This window comes from Oncorhynchus clarkii, chromosome 21, assembly GCF_045791955.1.
Source record: "Oncorhynchus clarkii lewisi isolate Uvic-CL-2024 chromosome 21, UVic_Ocla_1.0, whole genome shotgun sequence".
NCBI classification, from domain to species: Eukaryota; Metazoa; Chordata; class Actinopteri; order Salmoniformes; family Salmonidae; genus Oncorhynchus; species Oncorhynchus clarkii.
Genome location: NC_092167.1, coordinates 12,594,554 through 12,613,229, shown reverse-complemented (window position 1 = coordinate 12,613,229; position 18,676 = coordinate 12,594,554). Strand labels below are relative to the sequence as shown.

General features: G+C 43.6%; 2 protein-coding genes across 12 annotated transcripts in view; both read left to right on the top strand.

The window, feature by feature from the left end:
• The window catches only part of LOC139378561 (myosin-binding protein C, slow-type-like), a 37,859-nt gene extending 27,174 nt beyond the window's left edge, over positions 1 to 10,685 (top strand). For 10 of the 11 annotated variants that reach the window (XM_071120839.1, XM_071120838.1, XM_071120837.1 and 7 more), the window contains 11 exons: positions 1,317 to 1,581; positions 1,666 to 1,854; positions 2,497 to 2,631; positions 2,777 to 2,944; positions 4,618 to 4,706; positions 4,808 to 5,003; positions 5,304 to 5,443; positions 5,603 to 5,762; positions 6,242 to 6,378; positions 7,778 to 7,964; positions 9,795 to 10,685. In XM_071120839.1, coding sequence (XP_070976940.1) covers positions 1,317 to 1,581; positions 1,666 to 1,854; positions 2,497 to 2,631; positions 2,777 to 2,944; positions 4,618 to 4,706; positions 4,808 to 5,003; positions 5,304 to 5,443; positions 5,603 to 5,762; positions 6,242 to 6,378; positions 7,778 to 7,964; positions 9,795 to 9,895 — 1,767 coding nt within the window. In that variant the 3' untranslated portion in view covers positions 9,896 to 10,685. Of the gene's footprint in view, positions 1 to 1,316; positions 1,582 to 1,665; positions 1,855 to 2,496; positions 2,632 to 2,776; positions 2,945 to 4,617; positions 4,707 to 4,807; positions 5,004 to 5,303; positions 5,444 to 5,602; positions 5,763 to 6,241; positions 6,379 to 7,777; positions 7,965 to 8,716; positions 8,756 to 9,794 lie in introns of all 11 variants that reach the window. The other variant, XM_071120841.1, reaches the window with a different exon arrangement.
• A 233-nt stretch (positions 10,686 to 10,918) lies between these two features.
• The window catches only part of LOC139378559 (cholinephosphotransferase 1-like), a 13,506-nt gene continuing 5,748 nt past the window's right edge, over positions 10,919 to 18,676 (top strand). The window contains exons 1-4 of the mRNA XM_071120836.1: positions 10,919 to 11,361; positions 17,599 to 17,746; positions 18,020 to 18,161; positions 18,321 to 18,405. Coding sequence (XP_070976937.1) covers positions 11,122 to 11,361; positions 17,599 to 17,746; positions 18,020 to 18,161; positions 18,321 to 18,405 — 615 coding nt within the window. The 5' untranslated portion in view covers positions 10,919 to 11,121. The remainder of the gene's footprint in view (positions 11,362 to 17,598; positions 17,747 to 18,019; positions 18,162 to 18,320; positions 18,406 to 18,676) is intronic.

Here is an 18,676-nt window from a genome sequence, read left to right as displayed (position 1 = left end):
AATGACACAAATATACATTTTCACAAAGTCTGCTGCCTCAGTGTCTTTAGATATTTTTGTCAGGTGTTACTATGGAATACTGAAGTATAATTACGAGCATCAAAGGCTTTTATTACAATTGTCAATTACAAGCATCAAAGGCTTTTATTACAATTGTCAATTGACAATTACAATTGTCAAAGGCTTTTATTGACAATTACATGAAGTTGATGCAAAGAGTCAATATTTGCAGTGTTGACCCTTCTTTTTCAAGACCTCTGCAATCTGCCCTGGCATGCTGTCAATTAACTTCTGTGCCACTGATGGCAGCCCATTCTTGCATAATCAATGCTTGGAGTTTGTCAGAATTTGTGGGTTTTTGTTTGTCCACCCTTGAGGATTGACCACAAGTTCTCAATGGGATTAAGGTCTGGGGAGTTTCCTGGCCATGGACCCAAAATATAGATGTTTTGTTCCCCGAGCCACTTAGTTATCACTTTTGCCTTATGGCAAGGTGCTCCATCATGCTGAAAAAGGCATTGTTCGTCACCAAACTGTTCCTGGATGGTTGGGAGAAGTTGCTCTCGGAGGATGTGTTGGTACCATTCTTTATTCATGGCTGTGTTCTTAGGCAAAATTGTGAGTGAGCCCACTCCCTTGGCTGAGTAGCAACCCCACACATGAATGGTCTCAGGATGCTTTACTGTTGGTTGGCATGACACAGGACTGATGTTAGCGCTCACCTTGGTCTTCTCCGGACAAGCTTTTTTCCGGATGCCCCAAACAATCGGAAAGGGGATTCATCAGAGAAAATGACTTTACCCCAGTCCTGCAATCTTACCGGCAGCAATATCCTTGCCTGTGAAGACCTTTTTGTGCAAAGCAATGATGACGGCACGTGTTTCCTTGCAGGTAACCATGGTTGACAGAGGAAGAACAATGATTCCAAGCACCACTTTTTGAAGCTTCCAGTCTGTTATTCAAACTCAATGAGCATGACAGAGTGATCTCCAGCCTTGTCCTTGTCAACACTTACACCTGTGTTAACGAGAGAATCACTGACATGATGTCAGCTGGTCCTTTTGTGGCAGGGCTGAAATGCAGTGGAAATGTTTTTTGGGGATTCAGTTAATTTGCATGGCAAAGAGGGACTGCAATTAATTGCAATTCATCTGATCACTCTTCATAACATTTTGAAGTATATTCAAATTACCATCATACAAACTGAGGCAGCAGACTTTGTGAAAATGTATATTTGTGTCATTCTGAAAACTTTTGGCCACGACTGTACATACTGAATGTATGGGTACAGTACAATCTACTATTTGCCATCATAGGTAATCCTTGACTCGGGCCACCGTGTGCGAGCTGAAACCTTCTCGGACCACACCAGTCTTACCATCGACATCGCAGAGAAGGAAGACACAGGAAACTACAAGATAGTCCTGCAGAATGAGGCTGGGGAAGCAGGGGCTAGTGTCAAAGTCAAGGTGGTGGATATCCCAGACCCTCCTGAAGTTCCCCTGGTCACGGAGGTGGGAGGAGACTGGTGCTCTATGACATGGGAACCCCCGATCTATGACGGAGGCTCACCCATCTTAGGTAGGTCTGTGTGGGTGGTTTTATGCTAACAAGTTGGATATTCTGGTGTGTGTATATGATATAGAACTATGCTTTTCCCCAAAGGCTACTTCATCGAAAGGAAGAAGAAGCAGAGTTCCAGATGGATGAGGCTGAACTTTGACCTGAACAAAGAGACCACATTTGAGCCTAAAAAGATGATTGAGGGTGTCCCATACGAGGTGCGCGTCTTTGCTGTGAATGCCATCGGTGTGTCCAAACCCAGCGAGCCATCCAAAGCCTTTGTGCCCCTGGGTGAGTTCTGAGTACGCAATGTTCGCTTGGCAATGTAAATCTTTGTGACAAAGCCAGTGAGGTGACACTTACAGTACAAAGGCGTTATCCTCTTATGTAAAGCCAATACAGTTTATCCTGTGGTTATATCATATCACAATAGTGGGAGAAAAATGAAATACTGTGTGATAGTGCAGGCCATTGCGTGGGCTGCCCTTCCCCTTTAAAACTGTTCCTCTGATACCCCACTATTCCAAGCATTCCGCATTCTGACTGTGACCTCCACTGGACGTGGCCGGGGCTTTAGGAGATATTAAATATGTCTTTATAATGGCTGCCAAATCATCTAGGGCTTATAGGTTTAGGAGATCAGCCTCCCACAGGGTTCAATAGGAGTTAAACTTGATGCAGAATGTAAGAATAGACGTTAAGAGCCGCCCCTAATGAGATCTGATGAACAGATTGATGGCATACCAGTGCCAGCTAGAGGGGTGTCCCACTCACATGGGCATGGAGGTGTTTCTTAGGTATACTACATTGTATGCGTCATACTGTTCTTATGGCAATTGGAGATCCACTTTTGACAAGGCATGAGACATACTATACATGCAAGGAAATGTTTGTGTGACGTTCAACCTTTGTAACAATCTCACACTCACTCAGCTGTGACCAGCGAGCCCACCATGCTGGTGGTGGATGATGTCACAGACACCACGGTGACCATGAAGTGGCGTCCCCCAGACACCATTGGAGCTGCAGGCTTAGACGGCTACCTGGTGGAGTATTGCATCGAAGGAAGTAAGAAGCATTCGATTGACATGCCTCCATCGACGAATAGACTTTTATAACTAGAACCCACTTGACTTTTCATGATCAGGAGAAACTCCTGGCTTGTTAATAAGTATTACCTGCTGTGTTAAGTCTATGGACATGTTCTCCACAGCTGATGACTGGAGAGTAACCAATAAGGAGCTGACAGAGAAGACTAAGTATACCATCACTGGCCTCCCTCCAGAGGCTAAGATTCTGGTAAGGGTAAGGGCCATCAATGCTGCCGGCGCCAGCACTCCCAGAACACTTCAGCACTCTATCCTGGTCAAAGAGGTCATCGGTGAGTCCTAGCCACTCTCCACTTCTCTTTTTGATGTCTGTATTTATTATTTATTAGCAAGGCTTAAGCAACAGGGCTAGGAACATGACATTTGAAACACAAGTCCAAAGGACAGGTGTTCATGAAAGATTTACAGTGCCTTCGGAAAGTATTCAGACCCCTTGACGTTTTCCACATTTTGTTACGTTGCAGCCTTATTCTAAAATGGATTTAAAAAATCAGCGATCTATACAGAATATTCCACAATGACAAAGTGAAAACAAGTTTTCAGAAAAATGTGCAAATGTATTAATATAAAAAAACAGAAATACCTTATTTGCATAAGTATTCAGACCCTTTGCTATGACCCTCGAATTGAGCTCAGGTGAAGCCTGTTTCCATTGATCATCCTTGAGATGTTTATACAACTAGATTGGAGTCCACCTGTGGTAAGTTCAATTGATTGGACATGATTTGGAAAGGCACACATCTGTCTATATAAGGTCCCACAGTTGACAGTGCATGTCATGGCAAAAACCAAGCCATGAGGTCGATGAATTGTCCGTAGAGCTCCGAGACAGGATTGTGTTGAGGTACAGATCTGGGGAAGGGTACCAAAAAATGTCTGCAGCATTGAAAGTCCCCAAGAACACAGTGGCCTCCATCATTCTTAAATGGAAGAAATTTGCTTTTCCTAAAGCTGGCCGCCCGGCCAAACTGAGCAATCGGGGGAGAAGGGCCTTGGTCAGGGAGGTGACCAAGAACCTGATGGTCACTCTGGCAGAGCTCTAGAGTTTCTCTGTGGAGATGGGAGAACATTCCAGAAGGACAACCATCTCTGCAGCACTCCACAAATCAGGCCTTTGTGGTTAAGTGGCCAGACGGAAGCCACTACTCAGTAGAAGGCACATAACAGCCCGCTCTGAGTTTGCCAAAAGGCACCTAACGACTCTCAGACCACGAGAAACAAGATTATCTGGTCTAATGAAACCAAGAGTGAACTCTTTGGCTTTAATGCTAAGTGTCACGTCTGGAGGAAACCTGGCACCATCCCTACGGTGTAGCATGGTGGTGGCAGCATCATGCTGTGGGGATGTTTTTCAGAAGCAGGGACTGGGAGACAAGTCAGGATCAATGTAAAGATGAACAGAGCAAAGTACAGAGATCCTTGATGTAAACCTGCTCCAGAGCACTGAGGACCTCAGACTGTGGCGAAATGTCACCTTCCAACAGGACAACAACCTGAAAATAGCTGTACAGCAACCTTTCCCATCCAACCTGACAGAGCTTGAGAGGATTTGCAGAGAAAAATGGGCGAAACTCACCATATACAGATGTTCCAAGCTTGTAGTGTCATACTCAAAAAGACTCAATGCTGTAATCGCTGCAAACAAAGTACTGAGTAGAGGGTCTGAATACTTATGTAAATGTAATATTTCAGATGTATTTTTATAAATTAGCAACAAATTCTGAACCTGTTTTTGCTTTGTCATTATGGGGTATTGTGAGTAGATTGATGAGGATATTTTTTTTTTTAAATACATTTTAGAATAAGACTGTAACGTAAAAGAAAATGTGGAAAGTCAATGGGTCTGAATAATTTCTGAAGGCACTGTAGATAAAAAAATTAAAAGTATAATTTTCTTTAACGGAAATCACATTCCATCCACTTATCTGACCTGTCCTCTTCCCAGAACCACCTAAGATCCGCATCCCTCGTCACTTGAAGCAGACGTACACTCGTAAAGTCGGAGAAGCCGTCAATCTCGTTATTCCATTCATGGTAAGGCAATAACAGAAAATGGCTGAACCACCTCCAGTAAAAGCCTTTTAGTAAATCATATTTAGTTAGATTTATGCTCCTATGCGATATGTGACATGTAGGGAAAGCCCAGGCCAAAGGTGAGCTGGCTGAAGGAGGGTGAGACGGTGGACCCCACGCAGGTCACTATCCGCAACACAGACTGTGACAGCATCATCTTCATCCGCAAAGCAGAGAGGAAGCACTCTGGGAAGTACGATATGAAGGTGGAGGTGGAGAACCACGTGGACACGGCCATCGTAGACATCCAGATAGTAGGTGGGTCAAAGGAAACTGACAGGAAGGATATCCTGATCTCACTTACAGATAAAGTTGTTTAGGCATAGATCAATTAAGCACTTGTATCAGTCATTTTTACAGATTTAATCAAACAGGAAGTAGAAAAAAATACTATAAGAAGGAAAGATCTCATAGTAAAGAGTTGATCGAGTTGAATGTTTTTAGTGTTGTTCTGCCCTTTATTCCCTACCAAATTTTTCACCGCAGCTAATGTCTAGAACATGCCAATAAGACCCATACTGATGTTAATGATGTTAACGGATTCATCTCTCCACTCAGACCTCCCAGGGCCTCCACAGTGTGTGAAGATAGATGAGGTCTGGGGGGGAAACGTGGCTCTGGACTGGACCCCTCCAAAGGACAATGGCAACGCCGCCATTACAGGCTACACCATCCAGAAAGCAGACAAGAAGACCATGGTATGAGTCTGCTGAATGCATCACTTAGTACTGTACTGTATGGAATCAGTATGAGGGAGAGATTTACCTCTGTATGTACTCTGCATATGGAATCCAGGTGTTTGTGCTAATCAATGTTATCCCCTGCATGTTTAAACTAATCTGCTTTCTGTGTGACAGGAGTGGTACACGTGTATTGAGCACTACCACCGCACCTGCATCACCATCACCGAGCTGGTGGTGGGGAACGAGTACTACTTCAGAATCTACTCTGAGAACATGGTGGGTCTGAGCGAGGGTGCCACCCAGACCAAGGACAGCGCCCTCATTGTTAAAGAAGGTATGTGTGAGCTCCTCTGTGGGGGGGGGGGGGGTGTACCCTATGGAGAGCAATGAAAAATATGGGGGGGAGGTACCGTATGGAGAGCAATGAAAAATATGACCCGTATGTCATCCCCCTCTACTTTCTAATATTATGAACCAACACATTTGAAAAGCAGTCCAGCCCCCCGTGAACCTCAGTCACTTCTTTTTTCATTTTCTTCTTTGTCTTTTGTCACAAAAGGTAACGATACAGTGATAAAATATACATTTTTACAGAATTGGACCAGTTGCTTTCATTCAGAGATGGCGTATACACTACATATCATGTTTCATTGTACTGTACTGTTAATGCGGATGTTGCTGTTTCTGACCACAGATGATGAATTCAAATACTGTCTCTCCTTCAATCATGATCACAAGGGAAATTCCCCCATGATACAGCTCAGCGCCTGTATCATGTACAACCCCATTCTTCCTCCCTTCCTCCCTCTGCAGGCATGCAACTGAAGAACCCAGAGTACATCGACCACGACTTCAAAGAGCCTCCCAAGTTCACCCAGCCCCTCATCAACACCTTTGCCATCGCTGGTTACAATGCCACCCTCAACTGCAGCGTCCGTGCCAACCCACGGGTAGGTGTAGCCCAGGTCCCAGATCTGTTTGTGCTGTCTTGCCAACTCCATTTTATCAATTGGAGTTCGCAAGACGGCACAACAGATCTGGGACTCAGGCTAGGGTAGGTGAGTAGGACTGTACTTAGACAGTGCCTACACCAACCCTCTGGGAATGTTCTGTCCAGCTAAACTCCTGGACATGGTTGTGGTATCATTGCTGCTGATGTTCAGTCCTGCCTATTAATTAGTGATTGATTTAGACATGGGAAACCAAGTATGTCTTCTCTATTGACTCTGGCCAATCAATGACATGAATTGATGAATTAGGAGCCAACCCCAAAGACTGTGCAGCCTTGAAGCCCTGAGGCTGGGACTTCCAATGCCCTGGCCTAGTGGGTCATCTTAGGCCTTTAGGCAGCCTGTTCCCCATACCCCTCCGGCCTGTTCCCCATACCCCTCCGGCCTGTTCCCCATACCCCTCCCGGCCTGTTCCCCATACCTCTCCCGGCCTGTTCCCCATACCCCTCCCGGCCTGTTCCCCATACCCCTCCCGGCCTGTTCCCCATACCCCTCCCGGCCTGTTCCCCATACCTCTCCCGGCCTGTTCCCCATACCTCTCCCGGCCTGTTCCCCATACCTCTCCCGGCCTGTTCCCCATACCCCTCCGGCCTGTTCCCCATACCCCTCCGGCCTGTTCCCCATACCCCTCCCGGCCTGTTCCCCATACCCCTCCCGGCCTGTTCCCCATACCTCTCCGGCCTGTTCCCCATACCCCTCCAGTCTGTCCCCCATACCCCTCCAGCCTGTTCCCCATACCCCTCCAGGATGGACTAGGTCCAAATGGTCCAGGCCCCCAGCTGTATACTGAAAGCTTTACACCTGCAGCCTGCTCTTTCTGACCGCCTCTCAATCACGGCAGCCTTTACACCTGACAACTATCCTCTCTCTAACAACACATCTCTAGTCAGCTGCCTGAAATGTTTTTGTTCAGAGGTTAAAAAACTGATTAAATAAACAGACAGAGGACATTTGTTTAACACATGTGCCTTATTACCATGGGCACTATGTAAATATAAGGGTTTATCTGATTAATGCACTCTTGGTTATAAGATATGACTGTTCATACACTGTTCTGATTAGGTTATCTCTAACTTGAACAGTGTATTGGCCCTCTCACTGAGAAAATAGTGCAAATCCACAGACCAGTAAAACATTGCAATGTATTGAATGCTTTTGAAATAATGTACTACAACATATTGAGTTGACAAATGTTTTAATGATACAGTAGCGATGCCTTTTATACTACTTGATAAACATTATGGGGAGTAACTTGCGAAACATCCCTAACTTAATTGAGTATGGATATTTTAGGGGCTTCTCTAGTAAACGGGCTAACCTTCTCTGTTTTTGACTTCAGCCCAAAGTGATTTGGATGAAGAATAAGATAGCCATCATTGACGACCCGCGCTACCGCATGTTTAGCAACCAAGGGGTCTGCACCCTGGAGATCCGGAAACCCAGTCCCTACGACGGGGGCATGTACTCCTGCAAGGCCATTAATGACCTGGGTGATGCACTAGTGGAGTGTAAGCTGGAGGTTAAAGGTCAGTTTTGGCTGGAGGGGTACCTGGTAACCTGCGGTGTATGTTATCCACCTGTGTACAGTGTTAGGTGTCTAGACTCTATGGTGACGTAGATCAGTACATAGTTTGTTTCAGTGACTACACCACCAGGAGCCCGTCCATATCAGCTGTGGTCCTGTAAGTATTCGCGGTACATATATCGTAGATGATATATGCTTATATTGTCATATATAACATCCAGGGGGTTGTCATTACATCACCCCTGCTACTCCAATGCGGAACAATGTATTACATCCTGTGGCTGAACTCAATCTATGCATTTCCTTCTCATTTTAGACAATTGTGAACATGTTCATCCAGTTACAGGTGTTCATACAAGACTTCAGTAATGTCACTTGTGTTCAGCCGAATCCTGTACATCCCACTACCACTGTTGAATTTCCTACCACAACTTCAAAGTCACAAAGTCAAATGTAGCATGCTTCACCATTACAGCATGGTTCAATTCTTCCTAAGCGACATCATACACCAACACCTCATAACTCAAACACACGTCAATACGTATTGTTCTAGATGTAGTTCCCTTGTTAGATGAATACTATCTTGTGGCTCCATGTTTTAATGTTTCCCCTCAACAGATGGTGATGTTCCTTCAATTACGTGTTTAACTCCTCATATAAAATTAGTTCAATAACTGACCAGTATTCCCTGGAGAACACATAACTCCCCCATGTAAACATTTGGATAACCCCTCTTCTCTTCTCTCCCCCCAGTCCCCACTCAGGATTAGTGAATGTATGTTCTCATCCAAGGTAAGCTTTCATATGGTTTTGGCATATGAAGCTTATGTCATTCATTCTGCATCTGTCAAATGCCAATAATACAGCTTTTCTCAGCAGTAATAGGTGGTCTATTTAAGTTCACGCCCACCCGTCTGAAAGAGTACCAAGGGAAGGAATGCAAGAGTTCAGGGCTTGCCTGCTTTAGTTCAAATGGATGTGTGATATGTACAGTAACATAATAGATTATTGTGTATGTGGCTCTAGACACTTTATGGGCAGTGTTCATTGGAGCCAGTTACTTTCCAATAACACTCTAGGGTTGCTGTCTAGGGTGGCTGTCTAAAGTCAAGCGTACCCCTAACATTTCAGAAGTCTATTTTAATGGTTGGTGTGACTTGACTGCTTGTATGACCTGTGTTTACCTGGTAACCGTGTCTGTTCCTTATCTAACATATGCCACACACAAAAGGTGAGTAACCTTCAAACTAGTGCAAATGGCCTGATTGTGACATCAGAGTAAATACCAACATCTGCAGAGCATGGCTCTTTATTGAAGATTAAAGGTTGACATTATGTTTACAGTATTTTCCAGAAGTCGTTACTCCAGGATGGTGTCCTGTACATACGTGTTATGATATTGACTGGGGTGATAAGATAAAATTCATACATAGATCACTTTCTGCTGATTAATACATAGATGATATATCTATAGTAGGCCTATATTTGACACAATAGGCCTAGGCAGATATAGATTTACTCACAGACGCAAAAGTGACGTCTTGCACCTTTCCTTTACTGACACTCTCTATTTTCTCTCCTCTCACTGCTGTCCACTTTGGTATCTCTTATTTTTTGTACTGTATTGTGTCTCTCTTCTGTTTCTTTGTTTCAGACTCGCCCTCTTTTCGCTGTTTCAGTGTCTGTTTCAATGTTGCACACTGACCCTCCGCTTTTGCCGTTGGACTATTACGATCTTCTCTCTGTTAAAAATGGATAGTCTTCTCTCTCTCTTTCACTTTCTCTCTATACCTCCTAACAACAAATTGAGCGTCTCTCCTTTCTCCCCCAGGGGGCTTTACCTTCTCTGAGCTCATGCAGCGTGGAGTGCCTTTACACCTGATCGATAAGTACATGAGCGAGACCAAGGCCGTGGAGCAGCCAGAGAAGTAGTAGGACTGAGCAACCGCTGATACGCCTAGGCTGCCCGGAACCTGTCGTCACACCACTAGTGATCTGCCTCTCACCAGCAGTCGAGGGAGGGGCTGGAGGGGGAGGGAGGGTTGTACTGGACTTTGGCATGCTGTGTGCAGGTATGGAGCTAGTTACCATAGAAGAAGCCAATTCATCACCAGCTTTGTGTCATCTCCTAGTATTCAAAAGGCTCTGTTTAAGCTCAGTTGCATGTTGGCAGTGTTTTGGCTGTAGCTTTTTATTTTAGATGAGTAGTGCGGGAATATATGGTAGGACAAACTGTAATTTCCACCTATGTGGACATGTTTTGTCTCTGTTGGGATGGGAACTGTGTTTGGGGGAGGGGGCGAATGTTGAAATGTATAAACAATGTGGCTTGATGTCTGTAATGCAATGTCTTGTGATTAAAGATTTAACTTCAGAAGATACAAATATTAAAACATTTCTGATCAGGTGATTTGCAATGAGAATTTACAGTATTTCATCAGTCCCTTTAAAATGCTTCACATTAGGATTTTCTGATTTCATTTTCTGTTCTTGGAGTATGAAAAGTATAGTTGTCTGACTAATGTTGAGATTTGGGCTTTCAAACAGACCGTTATCCATCTTTTTGTTTAAGCTTTACACTGCATGACACATTGTGCTTTCTGTGCTCATACTGTACTTCAGGCTTGAGTGTATTCTTAGCCGTCAGGCCATCTGCGCATGTTTTAATCTTCAATTTGTAATGTATGACTACTGGAATAAAATAAAAACATGTAACATATCATCCTTTATGTGTAATATATACTTTCAAAAAAAGGTTTATACAGTACATAATAGGAAAAAAATACTTTAAGATGCTTAAAGAACACGCTGTATTCACTTCAGAGCGCACTCAGAAATTTTGCAACTACAGAATAAAATGTTACGTTCAAAGGAGCCATGAAGCTGTAGAAACCTGCTCCTAGCGGTCAATGGACTACATTTCATTTGAAATTCCCGGCCTCAATTCCCTTCCGGAGACTTGCTTCCTGCTGAAACGCAATTCTCAATCACAAACATTCGTGGTTCCGCTCTAGAAAAATGACTGTTCACACGTAACTGCCAAATGAACAAGTATTTTCTGGTTGGTCGCGAGAAGATATCAGTGCCTGAAACACACAAGCACGTCAAGAGTATCGCTGGGTGATAGGCTACTTTTCGTAGCGCCGAAGCTGAAAACAATGCCACATTTCTTGTGGCCGGAGCCGCTGTCAGCCGCACAACTCAAGCGGCTAGAGGAGCACAAATATAGCGCTTCGGGTCGATCCCTTTTCGAACCTCCTTGTCAGATATATTGGAATTGGCTGGTCCAACAAATTCCAACTTGGGTAGCGCCTAATACTCTGACTATAATTGGACTGGTAATAAATATAGTCACAACTGTAGTGTTGGTGTTTTACTGTCCAACGGCAACAGAGGAGGTAGGTGCTTTGCGACCTTGGGGTGGGTGGGAGAAACTTTCGAGTAGCCATGTAGCAACACCCCATGACAGCATTGTAACTCTCTGAGATAATGTGTAACATTGTTGCAACTCGAATACATTTACAGCGCTGTTGTTACTTTACAACCGAGAACTTGTTCTCAACTGGCCTACCTGGTTAAATAAACTACTCAAAGCATCAGCATATTGGTTGGAAAATGTGCACAGTCCACTAATATTTTGTTCCTCGAAAGTTTGTCTAATAGCCTATTATTGTTGTCTTTGTCAAAGTTGCCACCATGTTTGCTCAGCCACTCAAATCAAGCGAATAGTAATTTAAGGTAACTGGGAGTAAGTGTGGCTGAATGTTTATTCAAGGAAAGGTAAAGTTAATATTACTTTAGTTGTCGCAAGTTTGTTTGGATCATGTAAATTAAGCAAATACAGTTGAAGTCGGAAGTTTACATACACTTAGGTTGTAGTCATTAAAAGTCGTTTTTCAACCACTCCACAAATTTCTTGTTAACCAGCTTTAGTTTTGGCCATTCGGTTAGGACATCTACTTTAATTTTTCCAACAATTGTTTACGGACAGATTATTTCACTTGTAATTAACTGTATCACAATTCCAGTGGGTCAGAAGTTTACATACACTAAGTTGACTGTGGCTTGGAAAATTCCAGAAAATTATGTCATGGCTTTAGAAGATTCTGATAGGCTAATTGACATCAGTTGAGTTAATTGGAGGTGTACCTGTGGATGTATTTCAAGGCCTACAGTCAAACTAATTTCCTCTTTGCTTGACTTCATGGGAAAATCAAAATGAATCAGCCAAGACCTCAGAATAAAAGGTAGACCACAAGTCTGGTTCATCCTTGGCAGCAATTTCGAAACGCCTGAAGGTAACCTGTTCATCAGTACAAACAATAGTATGCAAGTATAAACACCATGGGACCGCTCAGAAAGGAGACGCGTTCTGTCTCCTTGAGATGAACGTACTTTGGTGCGAGAAGTGCAAATCTATCCCAGAACAACAGCTAAGGTTCTTGTGAAGATGCTGGAGGAAACCGGTACAAAAGTATCTACATCCACAGTAAAACGAGTCCTATACCAACATAACCTGAAAGGCCGCTCAGCAAGGAAGAAGCCTCTGCTCCAAAACTGCCATTAAAAAAGCCAGACTACGGTTTGCAACTGCACTAGGGGACCAAGATTGTACTTATTGGAGAAATTTAATCTGGTCTGATGAAACAAAAATATAACTTTGGCCATAATGACCATTGTTATGTTTGGAGGAAAAAGGGGGAGGCTTGCAAGCCGAAGAACACCATCCCAACCATGAAGCGCGGGGGTGGCAGCATCATTTTGTGGGGGTGCTTTGCTGCAGGAGGGGCTGGTGCACTTCACAAAATAGGTGGCATCATGAGGAGGGTAAAATTGTGGATATATTGAAGCAACATCTCAAGACATCAGTCAGGAAGTTAAAGCTTGGTCGCAAATGGGTCTTCCAAATGGACAATGAGCACAAGCATACTTCCAAAGTTGTGGCAAAATGGCTTAAGGACAACAAAGTCAAGGTATTGGAGTGGCCATCACAACACCCTGACCTCAATCCCATAGAACATTTGTGGGTAGAACTGAAAAGCGTGAGCGAGCAAGGAGACCTACAAACCTGACTCAGTTACACCAGCTCTGTCAGGAGGAATGGGCCAAAATTCACACAACTTATTGTGGAAGCTTGTGGAAGGCTACCTGAAACATTTGACCCAAGTAAAACAATGTAAAGGCAATGCTACCAAATACTAATTGAGTGTATGTAAATGTCTGACCCACTGAGAATGTGATGAAAAATAAAAGCTGAAATAAGTGTCACTCTACTATTATTCTGACATTTCACATTCTTAAAATAAAGTGGTGATCCTAACTGACCTAAGACGGGGCATTTTTACTAGGATTAAATGTTGAATTGTGAAAAACTGAGTTTACATTTATTTTGCTAAGGTGTCTGTAAACGTCAGACTTCAACTGTAGATAACAATAGGCATACAACTTCAACCATAGTCAGCAAATCATTAACAGGTGGAATACCTAGGTTTTAACCATGCCACGTGTTCATACCACATGTCATCCGCTTAGGTTGATTCCCTGAAGAGAGAGAGAAAGAGGGTGTGTGAACCTACCCCTTTTGGCTATTTGGCTTCTTTTCCTTCCTTTGTATAGTTTGCGTTCAGGCACGTGCCTGTCAGGTATTCAGAGATGTTACAATATGTTTATTGGTTCTACACCTTTGTCCACCCATCCCACAGTACAGATTGGAATCTCACCACTGACACAAAGTCCAGATTCCATCAAGCTCCAGGCAGGTTTGTGCAGCAGACAATTCAACAAGCGCATTTTATATGCAGCATAAGCTGTTGTGTCAATGCAGCCATGGACTCACATGTAACCTGTCGCCATCTGCAATCTGTATGTACAGTACAGCTTTGAATAACTAGATGAAAGGGCTGCCTGGCCTTGACATAAACTGCAGCATACACTACTGTCACTGACCAACTGAAAATATGTCAAGGGTGACCCTGTACGCCTATACTCAATACAGAACTTGCCTGAGAGCCATGTGACTAAGATGACTACCTGTATACAGAAAGGGCTTTTTAGGGCAGGGGTTACTGAAGAGCAGTTTGTTGTTGGTAGAGGAAGGGACTGGAAAACAGCAGGATATCTAGAAAGAGAAACACTACTGTCAAAATAGTTGTCGTGGACAAACCAATGGGACAAGCACACAGTTAGGCCAATACAGTAGTGTTGTGTTGAGTACACCCGTTGGGCAAGTACTGTGCAGACAGAACAGTTGTGCAGAGAGAAGAGTTAGGCCAGTACAGTACATTGCAACCGGTGGGCCTGGGCCCAACTACTGGAAAGCCATGCCCATCGACTCAGATTGGGGAACAAAAAAATGAAATAATTATGCCCTCTACATGTCAGTGTTCCAAACGGGACATTATTTGTCTTTTTACCTAAACATGCAAACACCATCAGATAGAATTCATAGCAAGCAGTGCACTGGAATGGCATTTAGATTAAGTGGAATGACATTCTCTCATGGGATGGGTGGTCAAAAATCACTAACTGAAAGCCACACCCCCAATAAGCCAGGAATATGACTGCATTAAGGCCTATGTCACTGTGCTTATATGGCTATACAGTGCATTTGGAAAGTATTCAGACCCCTTGACTTTTCCACACTTTCTAAAATGTATTAACACTTCTTCTCATCAATCTACACACAAATGACAAAGCAAAAACAGATTTTTAGAAATGCTTGCACATTTCTATAAAAAATAAAAACATACATTTTATTATTTACATAACTATTCAGACCCTTTGCTGTGAGACTCGAAATTGAGCTCCGGTGCATCCTGTTTCCATTGATCAGCCTTGAGATATTTCTTCAGCTTGATTGGACTTGATTCTTCAACTTGATTGGACACCTGTGGTAAATTCAATTGATTGGACATGATTTGGAAAGGCACACACCTGTCTATGTAAGTGCATGTCAGAGCAAAAACCAAGCCATGAGGTCGAAGGAATTGTCCGTAGAGCTCCGCGATAGGATTGTGTCTAGGCACAGATCTGGGGAAGGGTACCAAAACATTTCTGCAGCATTGAAGGTCCCCTAGAACACAGTGGCCTCCATCATTCTTAAATGGAAGAAGTTTGGAACCACCAAGACTCTTCCTAGAGCTCCAGAGTTCCTCTGTGGAGTTGGTTGTCCTTCTGGAAGGTTCTCCCATCTCTGCAGCACTCCACCAATCAGGCTTTTATGGTAGAGTGGCCAGACGGAAGCTGTGGGGATTAATTTTTTTTAGCGGCAGGGACTGGAAGACTGGTCAGGATCGAGGCAAAGATGAGCGGAGCAAAGTACAGAGAAATCCTTTATGAAAACCTGCTCCAGAGCGCTCCGGACCGGATCGTTGTCCTGTTGGAAGGTTCACCTTCCAACAGGACAACGACCCTAAGCACACAGCCAAGACAACGCAGGAGTGGCTTTGGGACAAGTCTCAATGTCCTTGAGTGGCCCAGCCACTCTCCACTCTCTGGAGAGACCGGAAAATAGCTGTGCAGCAACGCTCCCCATCCAACCTGAGAGCTTGAGAGGATCTTCAGAGAAGAATGGGAGAAACTCCCCAAATACACCATGCCACTGCCACCTTTATTTGTTCATTTAGCAAACAACACCGCTCATAGTCCAGTGCCTTTTATCACAGTCAACACACCTATATTTTATCTTTTAATTAACTTAACAAATACTACATTCTCTGAGTCTCATGGCAAAATGTGTAGAATAACATGGAGCTTCAAAACAGCACATTTTCCTCTGCCCCATGGAAAAATGTGTAGAATTGCAGGAAATGTGCTTTAAAACAGCAGTTTTCTCTTTGCCCCATGGTAACATTTTGTAGAGTTTCAGAAAGTTAACTTTATTTTGATTTATTTAGGAAAACGGCTGTCTTTATTTATAGAAGAACAATTGTCATACCCAAATTTCTTGGGGCTCACCCACCAACAAATTTCTGGACTACTCGTACATTGTTGTATGGAGAGATGATAAACACTGATTGTTGGCTCACCCCTAATGTCCAGATAGCTGGTAATACTTCAAGTCCCAGTGTTAGGAACTTACCCAGTCAGGTCATCTACTTTCCTTTACCATACTTCACTTTTTTTTTCTTACACACTCACGTGTGTGTGTGTGTGTGTGTGGTGGGGGTTGGGAGGGTCATTCAAATGAATGTCAATTAAATATTTCTTTATTGCGTTATCAGGGAAGATGTGTGCAAAGAGAGCATCGCTGTCTTGAAAGAGTACAACTTGTCCTGATACTTCCAGGCGAAGCATGCAGAGAAATATAGGAATGTCTTCTGAGCAGAGGGCAAGTGCATTGAAACAGTTGCTTTCTCTTTTCACAAAACTGCATTCAGCAAACGACGGAATTGAGAGCTAGCTACTGTCCCACAAAATTGCTAAACATAGCAAGCCATTCGATGAGGGCAAATTTATTGAAGAATGTTAATTGACTCTGCAGTATACTGCAGTATACTGGTATACCAGTATACTGGGTGAAGAACATTCACAAATCTCTTCCAATACACATTGCCTGTGAGCATCAGAGGTGAACCAGTTGCATACACAGCTCGGGTAAGACATTCATCAGCATTTCTCTGACTACGTTCCTCCATTGAGTCATAATGGACCTCCCGGTCGCGGCCAGCTGCGACAGAGCCTGGGCTCGAACCCAGAGTCCCTGGTGGCACAGCTAGCACCACCCGGGAGGCCGTGAACAGACATTTTCAGTGATGAAATATAACAAGTCAGCTCTTACTGACTCTTAGCAATCCTGCGCATAGCATCAAACTATAGCTGACATCACTGCTCTAGTCAATGCCCATCAGAGACTTCACTCCTCACACTGAATATTTTAAATGTAATTTTGAGCTCTCTGGTGTTTTTCGTGCATACCCGTTAACAAGAGTTCTGTCCGTGGTGCTGAATGCACAGTGCTTTTCCCTCCGTGTAGTTCATTGCATGTTTAATAATGAAAATATCTACCAAAAGGAGAACACGGATGTGGTTTATTTCTGTGCATGTTAAAAAATTAAAATAAGTAGCATATCTGGACATGATTTACAGTAGATACATCTACTGTCAACATAGTCATTCCCATGATGTACATCCTGTAATATGCCTCTGGCCGGCGATGGCAAAAATATATTCTAATGTGGCCCTCTGTGGAAAATAATTGCCCAGGCCTGCATTACACTGTTTTGCCTTTCAAATCATTTTCTACAAAACAGCTGTAGTAAGCATACATTTTAGACAACGTATTATAAGATGTCTGTTAGAGAACAAACCCGTGTTGAGGTAAATAGTCTAACATCTCAACTTGTCAAACAAAAGCAACTCTGTTTTGCAAGAAGTGACTCAATATAAGATAAACAACCTTCCCCAATGTGTGTCGTGGCTTTCTTCAATCTTCACTGATTTGGTAATACACCCTGCATCTCATGTAAACAAGTCTGTTTGTTTACACAGAAGACAAAGACCGAGACCATTCCCTTCAACGGGGGATGGTGGAGGAAAAGTTTGTCCTAGTTGAAATAGAAACCAGGTCATTCCATCCCCTTGTTTTAATCAAATTTCTCTCCCTCCTTTCTCCTCCCCTCCCTTCCTCTTTCCAGGCTCCAGCATGGGCCTTCATCCTGAGTGCGTTGGGCCTGTTCATCTATCAGTCGCTGGATGCCATCGATGGGAAGCAGGCCCGGAGGACAAACAGCAGCTCTGCGCTGGGGGAGCTCTTTGACCACGGCTGTGATGCTGTCTCCACAGGTGCGGCCCCCCCCCAAAAAATGTGCCTGTTAATTTGTGGTGCTTTACAGTACCTGACCAAGTGTGTATTTCAAGCAGTGGGGCTTCCCTGTACTTTTGTCTAGAGTCTGGACTAGACTGCATTTAATGTTTAGAGTCATAGCAACCAGTGTGTCATATTGATTGACAACATACATTGTACTATGCCTCAGAAATATGACACATTGTTACTCATTAGTTCTCATCTCGTCTCTCTCTCTCTCTCTCTCTCTCTGTTTGTCTCTCTGTCTGCAGTGTTTGTTTCTGTGGGAACATGTATATCCTGTGGGGTAGGAAGCTACCCTGATTGGATGTTCTTCTGTGGCTTTGTGGGGATGTTCATGTTCTTCTGTGCACACTGGCAAACCTATGTTTCTGGAACGCTGCGCTTTGGCCTGTAAGTAGGAATGATGCCCAATTATATTATTTGGTTACCTGTTGCTGTGCAGATAACAACTGTTTGTTTTTGACGTAGTACTTAAGTCTAGTCCATCATGCTTCATAAAATATACAGTCTGGTTCTGACCTATGAGTTCTATAAATTCTATCCACCCAGGGTTGATGTGACAGAGGTCCAGATTGCCATCGTTGTCATGTATGTGATGTCAGCTTTTGGTGGAGTGGCCCTTTGGGACTACAGGGTATGGCTTCAATACATTTATCCATCCATGCACACAAACCTAACACACACTCCCATACCCACTCATACACTCTCTCTCTTTCCTTTTCTGTCAACTAAGCTATAGGATTTGGAGACTTGGACGTTTTACACCAACATTTGCCACTATGTGACGACACACATTTTACACCAACACTTGGCACCATAAGACAACACAACCAATCCTTAACATGTACTGTATAACCACTCAACCAACCAACCCCACAACAACAATCTACTAGTAATTAAATAGT